At 41.6% G+C, this 18,269-nt stretch overlaps 1 protein-coding gene across 7 annotated transcripts in view; it reads left to right on the top strand.

The window, feature by feature from the left end:
* The first annotated feature begins 356 nt into the window (after window positions 1-356).
* GATB (glutamyl-tRNA amidotransferase subunit B) overlaps window positions 357-18,269 on the top strand; it is a 103,319-nt gene continuing 85,406 nt past the window's right edge. For 4 of the 7 annotated variants that reach the window (XR_014243608.1, XR_014243609.1, XR_014243610.1 and 1 more), the window contains exons 1-2: window positions 358-588; window positions 2,588-2,738. Coding sequence is in view for 4 of the 7 variants with exons in the window: in XM_082389001.1 (XP_082245127.1) it covers window positions 413-588; window positions 2,588-2,738 (327 nt within the window). In the remaining 3 variants the exon portion in view is untranslated. Of the gene's footprint in view, window positions 589-2,587; window positions 2,739-18,269 lie in introns of all 7 variants that reach the window. The other 3 variants (XM_082389002.1, XM_082389003.1, XM_082389004.1) reach the window with 1 other exon arrangement.

The raw sequence follows: 18,269 nt of genomic DNA, 5'->3' as shown, positions 1-18,269 counted from the left end.
GAGTGGGTTTGGGGTTCACGAAGCCTTCGCCGAGATGTCAAGGTCATTTACTTCAGCTCGAAAGGTTAACTGGGCTATAAAATCCTGGCCAGGTTTCTCCGCTTTGGATCTCTGACACCATCTGCTCTCTCTCAAACTCACACACGTGCTCACAGCTACAAAGCTCTCCAACGCTCCACTAGGAGGAGTCACACCTTCCGACCCAAAACCCCTCCCACCCTCTCCCCTATTTCTCATTCCCTCCCCTCCCCTCCCCGCCCGGTTCCGGAAGCCTTCGAGTCGCAGTGCCCCCTGGGAATAGTAGTCTTCCGGTCCGAACCTAGAGCGGTTTATCCCTTCCCAGAACTACGCTTCCCAGAGAGCATTGCGGCAGAGGGAGGCTGTATCACCTGACCAGGACTCTGGAGAGGCAATGGCGACCCCCATGCTGCGCTGGTGCTGTCCTGGAAGGCGTTGGATATTTGCCGGGATTGGCGGCGGTTCTCGCCACGGAAGAGGGGTTCCAACTGGGTCCACGTCCAGCGGGAAGAGGGGACAGAGCTCAGTGGCTCAGCAGCCCCTCATCACGGCCCAGAAACCGAGGAAAGGGTATACTGTTTCATACCATTACTCCCCGCTTAAGCGTGAGGGGGAATTGCGTGACTGGAGAGATGATGGCCACTACAGCCCGGCCTTCAATCTAGACGTTTTGGTGGGCGGGAGGTGCTGGGCTATAAGTTGCAGCGCTGAAACCTAAATGAAAGCACGAAACTGGCCCTCTATCAGCCCCGCCCCCACACATAAACCGCTGTCTTCAGGTAGACAGGCATATTTGGGTAATTAGCGAGTGTAAAATAGCACGTGTTTTCCTGACTCGAAAGTTGCACAGACAGAAGAGTGGATTCAGTCACCTTAGCTAATAGCGCCAGTACTGGGGTCGGTGACAGTAGAAGGTGAATCTTATTTACCTGACATTTATTTAGCGCTGTTACAAGCCAGCAGTGTTGTAAAGGTAAAAAAGAGCCTTTACCTACAAGCTCTGGTTGGTGGTGGCTTAATGTTATTAGTCAGAAAACACCATCTATCTGTGGAGGCGTTTCATTTTGAACATGTGTGTCTAGACCTAGGAGAATGCAGCCAATACAAGAGATCTTCCCTCTGGTTATGTAGAAAGTGTTGCTTATTTTGCTCAATATCCACTGAACAGCTGTTTATATTTCACTATATGAGACCTAAATAGTTTCTTTTTAAGTACAGAAACATAAGGCATGTGTCTAATATTGAGTTTTTCTTTTGAGATAGTTAGGTTGCCGTTATTTTTGCTTTTCTGTTGGAGGAGCAGAGGGAAAATGTCCAGAAACACTGTTTCTATTCCTTTCATAAATTAGGTTGTCTCACTGTGAATGGAAAGTATTTTTTTCTCTCATGTAATGAAACTGCAAAAATACATTGAAAAAGGTTTTAGTGAATGCAAATTTCTGATGAGTTCTTCGTTTAATTCCTCTCAATTACAGGTTGTGCTTCCCAACTTTAAAAAGAAGGAATTCATCAATACTACACATATAGAACTTCATGTGTTGAAATGACTGAAACAAAACCAAATACATGTAAACAAAAATTTCGATAATATAGAAAATTGCTTGGGGGAAGAGCAGGATAGGAACAGTCAGACTATGGAGAGAGTAGGTGTACACCAGGTGATCTGCAGATTGCCCAGGATACATGGGTTTAATAATAACCCATGGAATAAGCACACTTATAAGAACCTGGAGAGACCTCTGTATGGAATGTTCATACAGACCCAATAGAGTAGGAGTGGCCAGATAAGAGATTATTGTAGCATTTAGGTTGCATTATTGCAGCTTCATAGGTTTGGTAGCAATCAAGTATAAAACAAGCAAAGGAACCTGACACTAGATCTTTGGAATTTAAAGTGATCTGGGGAACCAGAAAAAAAAAAAAGCCACTTGCAATGGTTTAATGTTTCCCTTTGCACAAAATTCCCAGGAAGGGTGTCATTTAGTGGTGATCTATTATATCTTTGTCACTCTGGTTACTTTACTTGCAAACCATTGTTAGAAAATGAATTCCAAACATGACTGAGAATTTCCCTTCCTTTTTAATAATGAGATGTGCAACTATTTACCATTATTTCTCTAGTAATAAAATCCTGATGTTTATGTTAATTCTAAAAACGTTCACAAGATAAGCTTTCTTCATTTACTGAGCGATTAATTGACAAAGCACAGTTAATTTAGAAAATGCTGCTTTTCATTAAAGTCAGCCAAGCAGTCACCACCTGATACCCATTTCTAAATTGTTTTCAGATGCCAAATTGTTCTTTTCTGTTACCTTCTTGTTTGCACTGTGAACTCTCCTTATGCCATGTTGTAAATGAATTTTGCTTTGCCGGTCCTGTAGGTGTTCATTTTGCATTGAACAAAATACAATACACCAATACAATATGACACATTTTTTAAAGTAGGATATAAAATTTTACTAAGTTAAAAACACAAATAGGAAATTAACATTTGTGGTTTCAGCTCTTAGAAATTCATGCATGGTGACAGATCTAAGAACTTCTTAACCATTATGTCTTTCTCTTTAGTGAACGTGAATGGGCAGCTGTGGTAGGTTTGGAGATTCATGCCCAGATTGCCTCCAACTCCAAACTCTTCTCTGGATCTCAAGTCGACTTTGCAGCACCTCCCAATTCTTTGGTATCTTTTTTTGATGCATCTCTGCCTGGAACTTTGCCGGTAAGGTTTTTATTGTATGCTGTTTTCATTACACAATGTTCATGTTTTATTGAACATAACTCTTAGGAAATACTTGTTTAGGGAGCTTTGCATGAAGTGGGTTGGACTAAATGTTTTCCAAAGACTCATCTCTGTAGTTCTGTTTCTAAGTCTAAACGTCATCCGTTTATTCATGTATTCATTCACTCATCTCACACACAATTTAGATTGTCTACTCAGTACCAGAGTGTCCGGTCTGTGCTATGAACTGAAACAGAAAGATGAGCGACGATCCTTGCCTTTGAGGAGTTCAGACTAGCTGGGGGGATGTGTCTTATGCACAGAGTACTGTGTCACTGCTCCTGTGGAGGTCATATGCGGAGTATGGTTTTGGAACCCCACGCAGGGACTTACCGAAATCAGTAAGAGAAGGACTGTTGTGAGAAATTGGGGAAGAGATAGGGTTGGTTAAGGAGGGGTTGTTGGAAGAGCAACAACCTTCTGAGCTAACTGAGAAGGCAGGCGGGAGTCAGGCAGATACATGGAGGAGGGGGAGGAGGGGGAGTCTCGTCAAAGGAAGCAACATATGTCACGTGATATTACAGTATAAGGTCAATAATGATTGTGGTTTTAGAAAATTAAGAACTGGTCAGTAATGGAGAAAAAAGTCAACCACAGTATGCTTTGAGTTAACTACTCATTTATCTTCATTTTCACTGAAACTGGCAATGACTGGGTCCAGTGTACTTACTCATCAGCAAGATTTTTCGCATATATTTTCACATAGGTGGTTGAAGTTTTGAAGGAAAGGATGGAAGGAACAATGTGAATATTTGGGCTAATACATGGCTCATAGTCTGTCCGGGACGCATAGTATCAACTGGGTGTGGGTTTCCTGCCCTCCTTGCAGGGAATGTGTAAGTGGTGGTGATGCAGACAGGGAGAGGTTTCCTGAGTGAGTTCCACACTTTCTAACATTTAAATACAAGTGAAAACTGGTTGAACTGCGCACTGGCAGGCGTGCAGAGGCAGAGGTTTTCTTTTCCCAGAGTCACTGCCATGGAAGGTCATGGACAGTGCCTCCCAAGTACCTGCTGCACCCAAGGTTTTGGTTATACTGGGGCAGTGTCTCTGTCTTGGAACTTTTTCCTTACTTGTGCTTTTTGTCATGGAGGACTCCTATTCCTGTAAACCATGTTTAGGGTCACCTTTGACTTGCTGTTGGGTCTTTCTGGGAGAAGACAAGTATAGGAGTGTCTGTCCCTCCCTTCCTCCCTCCCTCTGCCCTAGAGTATCTATTGATGGAGAGATTGTTTTTGTTTGAGAAGAGAAATTTTCCAGTTATAAATGTACGAATTCTTTTTGGTGCAGAGACTCAGATATAGTAGAAATAAAGTAATATCTATTTAGACAAGTGAATGGAAAGCAATTCATCACAACACCTCTTCTTTCTTCCTTCTGAGCTCAAAACATTTTTTTTCCACAGGGTGGTTGGTTCATTATCAAGAGACTAGACGTAACTGCTGAGTTCTTTCTAGGTTTCTCCAGCTGGGAATATAGTATCTAGCAAGGTATTCATTATAGTTCACATTGAAAACATCTGTTTGCAGATAGACATGTTTTCTATAGATAGGCTCTTTACTTGTGGCTAACTGTGGTCAAATATTAGAGACAATTCAAAATAACTAAATGTCAACATGCTTTGAAGACATCTTGTTATGCCCCCAAAGAAGAAGATACTTGCCCAGTGATAGGCATATCAACATGACGGTGAAGTCGTTTGGGACATTGGAGCATTGAGAGCTTGGCTTACGTTCATTAAATGACAATCAAAAGCTAGAAATCCAGTTTTGCTCGAGCTGGGATTTGTTTTTCCTCTTCAGAGCCTACCACACTCATTGTTTGAGCAGCCTAATGGGTTATTCTCGCAACAGAGCTAATCTGCCTCTTTTTCAGAAATGTTTCTGTCTTTAAAAGACCTATGTTAGCGGGTGACCCAAATTATACCAAAACTACCAGAATAAAACGTTGTCATTCCCACAGCCCTTCAAAACCCGGTGATGTACCTAGATAGAGATTTTAAATATACTGAAACATTTAGACAGTTGGCCTTCTCTAAGCCTGTGGAGATGGTGTATTGATGCTCTGATATTCTGACTCTGCATTTGGTTATTTTTATACAAAAAATGGTGACCATTTGTCAGATACACTGATAAGAAGATAGAAATAGGCAGCCAAAAGAACTTAGGTTATAGTGTCAAGTCTTTTTCTGTAGACCAGATTCATTTGCTCTGCTGGCCCATTAAAGAGAAAATATGATAAAGTGTGTCTTTCTGTAGGTATTAGATTCTTCCCCCTCTCTTGATTGTGTCTTTATTCATTCGCTCAACTGACATTTATTGGATGCCTCCCATGCACTAGGCATTGTAGAAGTTCTAATGATACAGGTTTGAAGAAGGTAAAAGATCGCTGTGGGTCTTGTCCTCACGGAGCTTGGACAATTAAGTGGGCAATTGCAGTACTTTTCAAAGAACATGCTGGTAGTGGAAATACAGTGTGCTCTAGGAGGGGCGTTCAACACAGATATAGGGAATTTGCAAAATTTGGCCAAATAAAAGTGAATGGGATGTACAAAGACCAGAAGAAAAACAGGGCATGGCTTGCTTTAGGAACTGAAAGAAGTTCCGTGCGTTGTAGCATAGAACTGGAATATGGTGTGGCAAGAGTTGAGGCCGGCGTGGAAAGCATAGTCTGTACCATACAAGCCCTGCTAAGGAGTGTGCATCCCATTGCAAAGAGGTAAGAAGATGTAAGGAGAGTACCGGGTCAAAGACTCCAAGGGACAGAGTATTTTGAGGAGTGAGTACACGGTATCTAACTTACTGAGATTCAAGTAAGGTGAGGACTAGGCAGTAGTCATTGGATCTATTAAGGGGGATATCCTTTACAAGAAGCGTTTCCGTGATGGGGTTAGAGGGGAGGTGGCAGAAGGTTGAAGAACTCGGGGATGTTGAGGAAGAGATGAGAGAGTGTGGGCAACTATTTCAAGAAGTTTAGCTTGGAAGGAAAAGAGAATGCAGTAGAGAATTCCCTGGCAGTCCAGTGGTTAGGAGTCCGTGCTCTAACTGCCAAAGGCCTGGGTTCAATCCCTGGTGAGGGAACTAAGATCCCGCATGCTGCAGGGTGCGGCCAAAAAATAAATAAATAGAGTCGGTTTTAAAAAAAAAAAGCCTCATTTTCCTTAATGTTGGAGAAACTTGAGATTGTTTCAGTGCTGATGAGTTATAGTCAACAGTAAGGTATCATCCACTTAAAAATATGTTAAGAGGGTAGATCTCATGTTAAGTGTTCTTACTGCAATAAAATAAAATTTAAAATAATTTTAATGCTGATGAGAAGGAGCCAATGAGGGGGCAGTTAAAGAGGCTTTTGATTAATGTGGCAAATTGAACGTATACATGTTAATCTGTCCTTCTCCTCCTACCCCAAAAAAACCCCACTGAAATGACAGTGAAAGAATTCAAAGTTATAAACCTATGAGAGAGTGGGAGAGTAGACCAGAGTGCATGAGAGACGGTAGATGGAGGAGGGCCTGACTTGGCAGAACGAAGTTAAGTGTAACCCAGGAAAGGGACAGAAAGCCTGCAGAAAGAGACAGTAGTCAGAAATGAGATGTTGTGCCCTGTGCAACCCCAGAAAGGGTCCAGATGTGAGATCAACAGGTATTGTGGAGAGTCAGAGGGAGGTAAAGACAAAGGGATTAATTTGGAGTCTGGATACAGAGCAGTTAGACCTGAGGTCCTCTTCTGCCCTTTCGTAGCTGCCCTACCTCCATAGGAATCTATAGTTTGGGGAGAAATTCAGCTTGTGACACACTCTCCCTAGAGACCCCAGGCAGAGCAAGAGGTACTGGTGTCAGACAGTGTCTGTACTCTGAACCCCAGGGCCTGCCCAATCCTTTCCCTGCCCCATTTGAGGAGCTCAAGTGAACTGGTAGGGCCATCTCTTCTCTTTCCCACCTCCCACAAGCAGGAACCCACAGGAACCTGACAGAACTTGACATTTAGGGCAATCTCAATTTAAAAAGCTACCTGGCCACCTCACTGATTGTCCTAGAATGAAGGCCACCAATCAGCAAGCCCTGGATATTTACATAGAATGCTTAGTCAGCATTTTAGTACCTTACTTTAAAATATAAATTGACTGGGAGTTCCCTGGTGGTGCAGTGGTTGAGAATCCATGTGCCAGTGCAGGGGACACGGGTTTGATCCCTGATCTGGGAAGATCCCACATGCTGCGAAGCAACTAAGCCTGTGCGCCACAACTACTGAGCCTGTGCTCTAGAGCCCGCGAGCCACAGATACTGAGCCTGCGCTCTAGAGCCTGTGAGCCACAAATACTGAAGCCCGTGTGCCTAGAGCCCATGCTCTGCAACAAGAGAAGCCACCGCAATGAGAAGCCCACATACCACAACGAAGAGTAGCTCATGCTTGCTGCAACTAGAGAAAGCCTGCGTGCATCAATGAAGACCCAACGCAGCCAAAAATAAATAAATAAAAAGTAAATAAATTTCCTAAAAAAAAAAAAAGATCATTTCAAGAGGTAAATTTAAAAAATATATATATGTTTGTGTGTGTATGTATGTATGTGTGTTTGTGTGTGTGTGTGTGTGTGTGTGTGTATATATATATATATATATATATATATATATATATATATATATATATATATAAATTGACAGCCAAATATCACCAGACATTTGAAGAAATTCTCCGATATAGTGGACAGAGCCCAAAATAAAAAGAAAACAAAAAAATAAGAGGCAACAGATAATGCACAGGGTAAAAGAATTCTTTAAAAATTAAAAGCTTTTATAAATATCCTTAGATAAGAGAAGGTAGCTGCATCCTTGAAACAAGAACATGATACCACTGTTTAAAAATAAACAATCAGGGACTTCCCTGGTGGTCCAGTGGTAAAGACTCTGCCTTGCAGTGCAGGGGACGCGGGTTTGATCCCTGGTCAGGGAACTAAGATCCCACATGCCGCAGGGCAACTAAGCACACGTGCCTCAACTACTGAGCTCGTGAGCCTCAACTAGAGCCCACGTGCCACCAACTACAGTGCCTATGCGCTCTGGAGGCTGCGCACCACAACTAGAGAAGAGAAAACCCGCACGCCACAATGAAGAGCCTGCACACCGCAACGGAAGATCCCACTTGCCTCAACAAAGACGAGTCTGACTACACAGCATTACAGCTACACTTGAATCTCAGAATGTCAGGGTGCCCTCCTGCTCTTTTTTTCTAAGTTAAAGTTATGATTGGAAAGTAATTGGCATATGAAATGTTTTTATCTCACCTGAGATGTATAGAGTAGTATTTTTTCTGAGGATCACTCTTACCTCTTTTAATCTTGACGGTGTTACCCGGCCTACTTCCCTGTTGCCATCACTCAGGAGAGGAGACCAGGGTGGGGCCTGGGCAAGGACTCAGACGCCGAATGCCTTGGGAACCATGATTTTGATTATTTTGCTGTTATGAAACAGCTATATGATTTTTTTTGTTGTACTAATGTGAATTTTTTCCTCCAAATGCTTCTTTTCCATCCTAGAGAGAAGCCGGCCCCAGAACGGTGAATAGTGTAGTGTAGTTGTGAGATTTCCCCTGTAGTTTTTCTCTCCGTGGACTTGAACCAAACGCTGCTGCCACATCGGCCTTTAAAGCACAGGCTCACGTGGGGCATCCTCCCCAGAGGGTCTCATCACTTGGGGGAAGAGTTTGTATATTTTTTCGGTTGGCTTTTCTTTACCAGTTTCTGGCTTTTATTCTCAATATATTTTTGCTGAACTTGTTTCACAAATTTAAAAAAAAAAAAAAAGATCCCATGTGCCACAACTAAGACCTGACCTGACGCAGACAGAAATAAATAAAATAAATAAATAAATAATAAATAAATCTTTTTAAAAAATTAAAAAATAAACAATCAGAACAAAAGCTCTTAGAAATTAAAATTAGGATGGAAAAAAAAATCCAGAAGAGTCAGAAGATAAAATCAAGAAAATCTTCCAGAAAGTGTAACACACATGCAATCGGACAATTGGGGAAAAAATAAGAAAATTAGAGAATCAATCCAGGGTGTCCAACCTCTGATTAACAGGAGTTCCAGAAGAGAGAAGAGAGGAAGTAGACAAGAGGAAACTATCAAACAAATGGCACAGATTAATTTCCCAGAACTGAAGGACATGAGTCTGCAAGTCAGAAGGGCCTGCCAGTGACCCAGTGAAAGGAATAAAAATAGCCTCCCATGCAGAGCTGTCATCATGAAGTGTAAAATTGGAACACCAGGGATAAAGATAAGATACTAGAACTTACAGAGAAGGAAAGTCACACGCAAAGGACTGGGAATCAGAAAGGCATCGGACTTCTCAAATCAGCACTTAAAACTAGAAGATAATGGAATAGTGCCTTTAAAAATCGTAGGGGAAAAAAAGAAATCATCCTAACCTAGAATTCTGTATCCAGCACTATAAATCAAGTGGAGCAGTAGAATAATGGTATTTCAGACAGGCAGATTCTCAAAAAATTGTCCTTCCATTAAATGGGAATCTGCTGAAGTCATGGAGAGGCTTCAGATTGCTGGCTGTGTAGCAGTGGGAAAGGAGGAGATGGCTCCAGAAAAGAGAGTTTTCGAGAAAAAAAGGAAGGTGGGGAGGGAAGAGCAGGTATCTAATGCTTGTGTAAATAAGAGATTTTACATAGAAACTGAAGTCTTTTTATTTTATTGAAGTATAGTTGATTTACAATGTTGTGTTAGTTTCTACTGTACAGCAAAGTGACTCAGTTATACATATATGTCCATTCTTTTTCATATTCTTTTTCATTATGGTTTGTCACAGGATATTGAATATAGTCCCCTGTGCTGTCCCATAGGACCTTGTTTATCCATTCTATATATATTAGTTTGCCTCTGCTAACCCCAAACTCCCAGTCCATCCCTCCCCCACCACGCCCCACCTTGGCAACCACAAGTCTGTTCTCTGTGTCTATGAGTCTGAGAAACCAGAGTCTTTGAGAATAATAAGGAATAGGCAATAAGAAAATAAAGCAAATGATAAAATGAAAGACCTATCGACTCCAGGAAGAAACAAAACGTTCAAGAAAGGACATGTAATCGGTGTGTACTTTACAGCTCAGCAGAGAGACATATTTACATAATAATAATAGAAACACCAACCACTCATGTAAAAAAAACGGTGATATAATTGGGATATTGGCAAGTAAAAGAACTAAATTCTTATCTACCATAATCAGAAGTCATGTCCTAAATTGATAAAGTAAGAAAAAAGGGTAGGGGCAAGATGGCGGAAGAGTAAGACGTGGAGATCACCTTCCTTCCCACAGATACAGTAGAAATACATCTACACGTGGAACTGCTCCTACAGAACACCCACTGAACGCTGGCAGAAGACGTCAGACCTCCCAAAAGGCAAGAAAATCCCCACGTACTTGGGTAGGGTAAAAGAAAAAAGAAATAACAGAGACAAAAGAATAGGGACGGGACCTGCGCCAGTGGGAGGGAGCCGTGAAGGAGGAAAGGTTTCCAGGCACTAGGAAGCCCCTTTGCGGGCAGAGACTGCGGGTGGCAGAGGGGGGAAGCTTCGGAGCCGCGGAGGAGAGCGCAGCCACAGGGGTGCGGAGTGCAAAGCGGAGAGACTCCCGCACAGAGGCTCGGCGCCAACCAGCATTCACCAGCCCAAGAGGCTTGTCTGCTCACCCGCCGGGGCGGGCGGGGGCTGGGAGCTGAGGCTCGGGCTTTGGTGCTAGCCGGGAGGGAGTCCGGGAAAAAGTCTGCAGCTGCCGAAGAGGCAAGAGACTTTTTCTTGCCTCTTTGTTTCGTGGCGCGCAAGGAGAGGGGATTCAGAGCGCTGCCTAAACGAAATCCAGAGACGGGTGCGAGCCGCGGCTATCAGCGCGGATCCCACAGCAACAGGGGCGCAGAGGGAAAAATGGAGAGATTCCCGCACAGAGGCTCAGTGCCGAGTAGCGCTCACCAGCCCGAGAGGCTTGACTGCTCACCCGCTGGGGCGGGCGGGGCTGGGAGCTGAGGCGCGGGCTTCCGTCGGATCGCAGGGAGAGGACTGGGGCTTCGGTCGGATTGCAGGGAGAGGACTGGGGTTGGCGGCGTGAACACAGCCTGAAGGGGTTGGCGTGCCGCGGCGAGCCGGGAGGGAGCCGGAGAGGAGGTCTGCAGCCGCCGAAGAGGCAAGAGACTTTTTCTTGCCTCTTTGTTTCGCGGCGCGCAAGGAGAGGGGATTCAGAGCGCCGCCTAGATGAGCTCCAGAGGCGGGCACGAGCCGCGGCTAACAGCGCGGACCCCAGAGACTGGTAGGAAACGCTAAGGCTGCTGCTGCCGCCACCAAGAAGCCTGTGTGCGAGCACAGGTCACTGTCCACACTGCCCCTCCCGGGAGCCGGTGCAGCTCGCCACTGCCAGGCTCCCGTGATCCGTGATCCGGGGACAACTTCCCCGGGAGAACACACAGCGCGCCTCAGGCTGCTGCAACGTCAGGACGCCTCTGACGCCGCAGGCTCGCCCCGCCTCCTCCGTACCGCTCCCTCCCCCGGCCTGAGTGAGCCAGAGCCCCGGAAGCAGCTGCTCCTTTAACCCCGTTTTGTCTGGGCGGGGAACGGACGCCCTCAGGCGACGTACATGCAGAGGCGGGTCCAAATCCAAAGCTGAACGCGGGGAGCTGTACGAACAAAGAAGAGAAAGGGAAATCTCTCCCAGCAGCCTCGGAAGCAGCGGATTAAAGCTCCACAAACAACTTGATGTGCCTGCATCTGTTGAATACCTGAATAGACAACGAATCATCCCAAATTCAAAAGGTGGACTTTAGGAGCAGGATATATTAATTTCCCCTTTTCCTTTTTTTGTGAGTGTATATGTGTATGCTTCTGGGTGAGATTTTGTCTGTATAGCTTTGCTTTCACCATCAGTCCTAGGGTTAGGTCCGTCCATTTTTTTTTTTTTTTTACTTAAAAAAATTTTTTTTCCTAATATATGTTTTCTTAATAATTTTTTCCGTATTTTCTATTTTTAGAAATTAAAAAAATTTTTAATAAGTTTTTTCATATTTTTTATTTTAAAAAATTAAAATTTTTTTTTCTTAATAAATTTTTTTCTTAAAAATTTTTTTCTTAATTTTTCTATAAAAAATTAATAAATCTATTTTTAAAAATTAAAAAAAAATTTTTCTGAATACATTTACTCTTAATAATTTTTTTCTTATTTTTTATTATAATAGCTTTATTTTATTTTATTTTATCCTCTTTTTTTCTTTCTATTTTTTTCTCCCTTATATTCTGAGCTGTGTGGATGAAAGGCTCTTGGTGCTCCAGCCAGGCATCAGGGCTGTGCCTCTGAGGTGGGAGAGCCAACTTCAGGACACTGGTCCACAAGAGACCTCCCAGCTCCACGTAATACCAAACGGTGAAAATCTCTCAGAGATCTCCATCTCAACATCAAGACCCAGCTTCACTCAACGACCAGCAAGCTACAGTGCTGGACACCCTATGCCAAACAACTAGCAAGACAGGAACACAGCCCCATCCATTAGCAGGGAGGCTGCCTAAAATCATAAGGCCACAGACACCCCAAAACACACCACCAGACGTGGACGTGCCCACCAGAAAGACAAGATTCAACCTCATCCACCAGAACACAGGCAATAGTCCCCTCCACCAGGAAGCCTACACAACCCACTGAACCAACCTTACCCACTGGGGACAGATACCAAAAACAACGGGAACTACGAACCTGCAGCCTGTGAAAAGGAGACCCCAAACACAGTAAGATAAGCAAAATGAGACGACAGAAAAACACACAGCAGATGAAGGAGCAGGGTCAAAACACACCAGACCTAACAAATGAAGAGGAAATAGGTAGTCTACCTGAAAAAGAATTCAGAATAATGATAGTAAGGATGATCCAAAATCTTGGAAATAGAATAGACAAAATGCAAGAAACATTTAACAAGGACGTAGAAGAACTAAAGAGGAACCAAGCAACGATGAAAAACACAATAAATGAAATTAAAAATACTCGAGATGGGATCAATAGCAGAATAACTGAGGCAGAAGAAAGGATAAGTGACCTGGAAGATAAAACGGTGGAAATAACTACTGCAGAGCAGGATAAAGAAAAAAGAATGAAAAGAACTGAGGACAGTCTCAGAGACCTCTGGGACAACATTAAACGCACCAACATTCGAATTATAGGGGTCCCAGAAGAAGAAGAGAAAAAGAAAGGGACTGAGAAAATATTTGAAGAGATTATAGTTGAAAACTTCCCTAATATGGGAAAGGAAATAGTTAATCAAGTCCAGGAAGCACAGAGAGTCCCATACAGGATAAATCCAAGGAGAAACATGGCAAGACACATATTAATCAAACTGTCAAAAATTAAATATAAAGAAAACATATTAAAAGCAGCAAGGGAAAAAAAACAAATAACACACAAGGGAATCCCTATAAGGTTAACATCTGATCTTTCAGCAGAAACTCTGCAAGCCAGAAGGGAGTGGCAGGATATATTTAAAGTGATAAAGGAGAAAAACCTACAACTAAGATTACTCTACCCAGCAAGGAACTCATTCAGATGTGATGGAGAAATTAAAACCTTTACAGACAAGCAAAAGCTGAGAGAGTTCAGCACCACCAAACCAGCTTTACAACAAATGCTAAAGGAACTTCTCTAGGCAAGAAACACAAGAGAAGGAAAACACCTACAATAACAAACCCAAAGCATTTAAGAAAATGGGAATAGGAACATACATATCGATAATTACCTTGAATGTAAATGGATTAAATGCTCCCACCAAAAGACACAGGCTGGCTGAATGGATACAAAAACAAGACCCATATATATGCTGTCTACAAGAGACCCACTTCAGACCTAGAGACACATACAGACTGAAAGTGAGGGGATGGAAAAAGATATTCCATGCAAATGGAAATCAAAAGAAAGCTGGAGTAGCAATTCTCATATCAGACAAAATAGACTTTAAAATAAAGAATATTATAAGAGACAAAGAAGGACACTATATAATGATCAAGGGATCGATCCAAGAGGAAGGTATAACAATTGTAAATATTTATGCACCCAACATAGGAGCACCTCAATACATAAGGCAAATACTAACAGCCATAAAAGGGGAAATCGACAGCAACACAATCATAGTAGGGGACTTTAACACCCCACTTTCACCAATGGACAGATCATCCAAAATGAAAATAAATAAGGAAACACAAGCTTTAAATGATACATTAAACAAGATGGACTTAATTGATATTTATAGGACATTCCACCCAAAAACAACAGAATACACATTTTTCTCAAGTGCTCATGGAACATTCTCCAGGATAGATCATATCTTGGGTCACAAATCAAGCCTTGGTAAATTTAAGAAAATTGAAATCGTATCAAGTATCTTGTCCGACCACAACGCTATGAGACTAGATATCAATTACAGGAAAAGATGTGTAAAAAATACAAACACATGGAGGCTACACAATACACTACTTAATAACGAAGTGATCACTGAAGAAATCAAAGGGGAAATCAAAAAATACCTAGAAACAAATGACAATGGAGATACGACGACCCAAAACCTATGGGACGCAGCAAAAGCAGTGCTAAGAGGGAAGTTTATAGCAATACAAGCCTACCTCAAGAAACAGGAAACATCTCGAATAAACAACCTAACCTTGCACCTAAAGCAATTAGAGAAAGAAGAACAAAAAAACCCCAAAGCTAGCAGAAGGAAAGAAATCATAAAGATCAGATCAGAAATAAATGAAAAAGAAATGAAGGAGACAATAGCAAAAATCAATAAAACTAAAAGCTGGTTCTTTGAGAAGATAAACCAAATTGATAAACCATTAGCCAGACTCATCAAGAGAAAAAGGGAGAAGACTCAAATCAATAGAATTAGAAATGAAAAAGGAGAAGTAACCACTGACACTGCAGAAATACAAAAGATCATGAGAGATTACTACAAGCAACTCTACGCCAATAAAATGGACAACCGGGAAGAAATGGACAGATTCTTAGAAATGCACAAACTGCTGAGACTGAACCAGGAAGAAATAGAAAATATGAACAGACCAATCACAAGCGCTGAAATTGAAACTGTGATTAAAAACCTTCCAACAAACAAAAGCCCAGGACCAGATGGCTTCACAGGTGAATTCTATCAAACATTTAGAGAAGAGCTAACACCTATCCTTCTCAAACTCTTCCAAAATATTGCAGAGGGAGGAACACTCCCAAACTCATTCTATGAGGCCACCATCACCCTGATACCAAAACCAGACAAAGATGTCACAAAGAAAGAAAACTACAGGCCAATATCACTGATGAACATAGATGCAAAAATCCTCAACAAAATACTAGCAAACAGAATCCAACAGCACATTAAAAGGATCATACACCATGATCAAGTGGGGTTTATCCCGGGAATGCAAGGATTCTTCAATATACGTAAATCAATCAATGTGATACACCATATTAACAAATTGAAGGAGAAAAACCATATGATCATCTCAATAGATGCAGAGAAAGCTTTCGACAAAATTCAACACCCATTTATGATAAAAGCCCTGCAGAAAGTAGGCATAGAGGGAACTTTCCTCAACATAATAAAGGCCACATATGACAAACCCTCAGCCAACATTGTCCTCAATGGTGAAAAACTGAAACCATTTCCACTAAGATCAGGAACAAGACAAGGTTGCCCACTCTCACCACTATTATTCAACATAGTTTTGGAAGTGTTAGCCACAGCAATCAGAGAAGACAAAGAAATAAAAGGAATCCAAATCGGAAAAGAAGAAGTAAAGCTGTCACTGTTTGCAGATGACATGATACTATACATAGAGAATCCTAAAAATGCTACCAGAAAACTCCTAGAGCTAATCAATGAATTTGGTAAAGTAGCAGGATACAAAATTAATGCACAGAAATCTCTTGCATTTCTATACACTAATGACGAAAACTCTGAAAGTGAAATTAAGAAAACACTCCCGTTTACCATTGCAACAAAAAGAATAAAATATCTAGGAATAAACCTACCTAAGGAGACAAAAGACCTGTATGCAGAAAATTATAAGACACTGATGAAAGAAATTAAAGATGATACAAATAGATGGAAAGATATACCATGTTCCTGGATTGGAAGAATCAACATTGTGAAAATGACTCTACTACCCAAAGCAATCTACAGATTCAATGCAATCCCTATCAAACTACCACTGGCATTTTTCACAGAACTAGAACAAAAAATTTCACAATTTGTATGGAAACACAAAAGACCCCGAATAGCCAAAGCAATCTTGAGAACGAAAAATGGAGCTGGGGGAATCAGGCCCTGACTTCAGACTATATTACAAAGCTACAGTAATCAAGACAGTTTGGTACTGGCACAAAAACAGAAATATAGATCAATGGAACAGGATAGAAAGCCCAGAGATAAACCCACGCACATATGGTCACCTTATCTTTGATAAAGGAGGCAAGCATATACAGTGGAGAAAAGACAGCCTCTTCAATAAGTGGTGCTGGGAAAATTGGACAGGTACATGTAAAAGTATGAAATTAGAACACTCCCTGACACCATGCACAAAAATAAACTCAAAATGGATTAAAGACCTAAGTGTAAGGGCAGACACTATCAAACTCTTAGAGGAAAACATAGGCAGAACACTCTATGACATACATCACAGCAAGATTCTTTTTGACCCAGCTCCCAGAGAAATGGAAATAAGAACACAAATAAACAAATGGGACCTAATGAAACTTAAAAGCTTTTGCACAGCAAAGGAAACCATAAACAAGACCAAAAGACAACCCTCAGAATGGGAGAAAATATTTGCAAATGAAGCAACTGACAAAGGATTAATCTCCAAGATTTACAAGCAGCTCATGCAGCTCAATAACAAAAAAACGAACAACCCAATCCAAAAATGGGCAGAAGACCTAAATAGACATTTCTCCAAAGAAGATATACAGATGGCCTACAGACACATGAAAGAATGCTCAACATCATTAATCATTAGAGAAATGCAAATCAAAACTACAATGAGATATCATCTCACACCGGTCAGAATGGCCATCATCAAAAAATCTAGAAACAATAAATGCTGGAGCGGGTGTGGAGGAAAGCTAACTCTCTTGCACTGTTGGTGGGAATGTAAATTGATACAGCCACTATGGAGAACAGTATGGAGGTTCCTTAAAAAACTACAAATAGAACTACCATACGATCCAGCAATCCCACTACTGGGCATATACCCTGAGAAAACCATAATTCAAAAAGAGTCATGTACCAAAATGTTCATTGCAGCTCTATTTACAATAGCCAGGACATGGAAGCAACCTAAATGTCCAACGACAGATGAATGGATAAGGAAGATGTGGCACATATATACAGTGGAATATTACTCAGCCATAAAAGGAAACAAAATTGAGTTATTTGTAGTGAGGTGGATGGACCTAGAGTCTGTCATACAGAGTGAAGTAAGTCAGAAAGAGAAAAACAAATACAGTATGCTAACACATATATACGGAATCTAAGGAAAAAAAAAAAAAAAAAGGCCATGAAGAACCTAGTGGCAAGACGGGAATAAAGACACAGACCTACTAGAGAATGGACTTGAGGATATGGGGAGGGGATGGGGTGAGATGTGACAGGGTGAGAGAGTGTCATGGACATATATACACTACCAAATGTAAAATAGATAGCTAGTGGGAAGCATCCGCATAGCACAGGGAGATCACCTCCGTGCTTTGTGACCACCTAGAGGGGTGGGATGGGGAGGGTGGGAGGGAGGGAGATGCAAGAGGGAAGAGATATGGGAACATATTGTATATGTATAACTGATTAACTTTGTTATAAAGCAGAAGCTAACACACCATTGTAAGGCAATTATACTTCAATAAAGATGTTTAAAAAAAAAAAAAAAAAGAAAAAAGTAATGTAGGAATATGCGTTAGGAATATTTTTGGCCACAGATTAAGGGGAGCCTCTCTTTCCGTTTCAGGCCCTAAGCTGATTGATTGGGTTTTGTTTTTGGTTTTGTTTTTTTAATTGGCTGTTATTATTTCTTTTAGCTTTTAATTTTTTTTAATAAGGTAATGAGTGAAAGATTTAGAGCTCCCAAGAGACAAATTATTAAGCAAAAGGTTTTTCAACAAAGTTTTAAAAGTTTTTATATATAGATAATATTAAGTAATAGTCAGATATCACCTCTGCTGGTTTCTCAGCCTTCTGTTGGTGACATTTCTCTCTTTTTTGTTCCCAAAGTTCGAACAGTGACAGCATCCCACCTACTCCCCCACCTGTAACTCCCACCCTTACCCTACTCTTAGGAGGAAAGTCTCATCCACATTCTAGATCCTTCACAGCCAAGTTCAGGCATGTGGCAGGAGTCCCTGCTTCCCCATGGGTGGAATGACTTACCTACCTACCAACCTGACTTTTCCACTTTAATGT

Source organism: Balaenoptera borealis, assembly GCF_965194805.1.
Source record: "Balaenoptera borealis genome assembly, chromosome: 4".
NCBI classification, from domain to species: domain Eukaryota; kingdom Metazoa; phylum Chordata; class Mammalia; order Artiodactyla; family Balaenopteridae; genus Balaenoptera; species Balaenoptera borealis.
Note: the sequence above shows the minus strand (reverse complement) of the source record. Positions and strands in the feature narration are given on the sequence as shown.